This window comes from Propithecus coquereli, unplaced genomic scaffold (genome assembly GCF_000956105.1).
Source record: "Propithecus coquereli isolate 6110/MARCELLA unplaced genomic scaffold, Pcoq_1.0 Scaffold665, whole genome shotgun sequence".
NCBI lineage: Eukaryota > Metazoa > Chordata > Mammalia > Primates > Indriidae > Propithecus > Propithecus coquereli.
Genome location: NW_012152674.1, coordinates 155218 through 158051, shown reverse-complemented (window position 1 = coordinate 158051; position 2834 = coordinate 155218). Strand labels below are relative to the sequence as shown.

The following is a 2834-nucleotide window of genomic DNA, read 5'->3' as shown; positions in this document are numbered from 1 at the left end:
AAAAAAAAAAAAAAAAAAGAACAAGTAAATCTTTTGCACAGGAAGCTAGTGAGTAGCTGAGAGGGACAGTGCTCAGGTATCTTTGTCTCCACAGCCCATGCTCTTTCTACTATCCCACTAATCCCAGGGAAAAAGGAGCCCTTGGTCCCCGGATATTAGGCCTCTGGGACATCCCTTTATTCCCTCGAATATCATGTATCTGGCATACAACAGAACAAAATAGGCTGGCTCCCACAGATATAGCACAATCCCTTATATTATACCATGTTCAAAGAATTTCACAAACACTGTCATAATGTGACCCTCACAATAAATCTTTGGATCTCACAGGAGTGAGGAAATAACGTGGGATATAAAGTGACTCACCTAAGGTTAGACAGCTAGTAACAGGACTGCCAGGACTGATTACTGGCCCCAGGTTCCTTCTACATAAAGCTTACTACCTTCTCACATGTCATAAAAATCAAACCAAATAAAATCGCCTGGACTTTGGAGGGCAGCACCTGATCAGGGAAAAACTTCAGGTATCAGTTCACATTAGAGTCCAAAGAGACCCTTAACACATAAGGGGGACATGCTTATCTACCCCGACTCTCCTACGGGGTGGGGGGAGAGAACTCTTTCAAATATTACAAATGCAGAATTATAAAGAAAGAATTATTGTTTTGCTGTTTTAATTTGAGGGGAAGGATATTGCCTTTAATTATGCTAACACCATGAAAAATATGTCCAGATTTCATATATAATCAGACCCAAGAAAAATTCAGCCTAGTAAAATGAAGCATTGGGTTAATCTCAATTTTATTTGGTATGTTTCCATTGACAGTTTTGTGCTACATCCTCTGTGAAGCCTCCCCCTAACGTCCATAGTCTGAATTAAGCCCCCTGAGCACATATTTCCTTCTGTTTGGTTTTATCATTTCCTTTTTACATGTCTGTCTCATCAAGCTGAAAGCTCCTTAGGGACGAGGGACCTTGTCACATTCATAAACTTTATGTTTAGCACAGGTATACATCTAATAAATATTTGTTGATTGCATTTTAATTTATGGTCCTGCAGAAAACTGGAAACAGCACCTAGCTACCTTTGTCTTATAGCAGAAAACATACACTTGTATACATTGTATACACTGTATATAATGTATCCTTGGATTCTTCCTTCTGCCAAAAGTTACTTCTGTTGCCTATTCAGCTCTACTCCACAAATATTAATATTTAGGCAACATCAATAGCACACAAAGTATACTGTTAACAACAGACCGTTTTAGCAGAAATTGTATTTTAAGTATAGCAATATCTGGCATATTCCTGTCCTAGTAATTATACTGGCTACATTTATTGAGCAGAGCCTGTTACTATGCTAAACGCTTTGCAAAGATCATCGTACTTAAACCTCACAACACCCTATGATATAGAAAATATTGTTTTCCCTTTTTGGCAGTCCTTGTCCTCTGGAGGCTTATTCATACATAGCATAGATGCAAATGCATCCTAAAGTACAAATTTAAAAAAAAAAAGACTAATTGTATTAATCACAATTTCTAAAGTAAATGAAGTTGTTAACACAGAAGGTAAAAGTATTCCTTTACAAAAGAAAAAAAATCATACTGCTAAGTGCTCTCTTATTCTGCAGATTTATGGACTCAAGAGGCAAAGAGAAACTATTCTAGGCCAGGCGCGGTGGCTCACGCCTGTAATCCTAGCACTCTGGGAGGCGGAGGCGGGAGGATTGCTTGAGCTCAGCGGTTCAAGACCAGCCTGAGCAAGAGCGAGATCCGTCTCTACTATAAATAGAAAGAAATTGGCCAAACAACTAAAAATAGAAAAAATTAGCTGGGCACAGTGGTGCGTGCCTGTAGTCCCAGCTACCCGGGAGGCTGAGGCAGGAGGATTGCTTGAGCCCAGGAGTTTGAGATTGCTGTGAGCTAGGCTGACGTCTCGGCACTCTAGCCCAGGCAACACAGTGAGACTCTGTCTCAAAAAAAAAAAAAAGAAAAAAAGAGAAACTATTCTAAAGCCCTCAAACTTGCAGATAAGGTAAACTAGGGACTTGCCCAAGGTCACAGGGGAAGTTAGAGGCAGAGCTGGTACCAAGATTCTGATTCTGGTTTAGTGCAGCATAACATGCTACATCCTGTCCCTTCTTCCCATGTCTAGGAGCCAGGCAAAGGTTCATGCTTTGATCATACCCATTCTATGCACATCTACGCTACTTCTCTCTCACTGAATGCAAAACAAATACCATTTTAGTTTCTCTAATCTGCCAAATCAGTGCAGGCTGGAATTTTATGAAACATACATAGTAAACTTATAATAAACAACACAATTAAACAAATAAAGGGTAGTAAACCTGCAACATTCACAATGTTCCTTAAAAGTCTGAATGCAAATGTTTTAGAAGGGTCTGACCACCCTCCCTGTTGCTGTATTATAGTTGCTGCTTAACTCTGTTAAGTTGCCTGTCTAGCCTCCATTGTCACGAGTTGGGGTGTAATTTTCAAGGCACTGGATACACCAGATACACCAGAACCTCAGCCAACTTACACAACTCCCAAAGATCAATCAATACTGACCACTGCCCCCAAAGCCCTTCTTGTGGATGACGAGTTTGTAGACCTTTGTTGTTCTCATCTTGCACCGTTGTTTCACTTCAGCTGTTCCAAGCTTGGGGAAGAGAAGTCATCTTGCCTGCCTACCATTGAAACAAACGACAACGCTGAATGTCAGACTTTTCCTTGCAATTGTTCTTTGATTTTAGGCCGGTGAAGATACTGGTGTTGCACAGCTGACATGTGGTGTCAAGTGACTCTTGGATGAAGTCACTCCTCCAATTA

General features: G+C 40.5%; 1 protein-coding gene across 1 annotated transcript in view; it reads right to left on the bottom strand.

The window, feature by feature from the left end:
- DEPDC5 (DEP domain containing 5) overlaps positions 1 to 2631 on the bottom strand; it is a 131059-nt gene extending 128428 nt beyond the window's left edge. The window contains exon 1 of the mRNA XM_012660414.1: positions 2574 to 2631. Within this exon, the coding sequence (XP_012515868.1) occupies positions 2574 to 2631 (58 nt within the window). The remainder of the gene's footprint in view (positions 1 to 2573) is intronic.
- Positions 2632 to 2834: the final 203 nt, after the last annotated feature.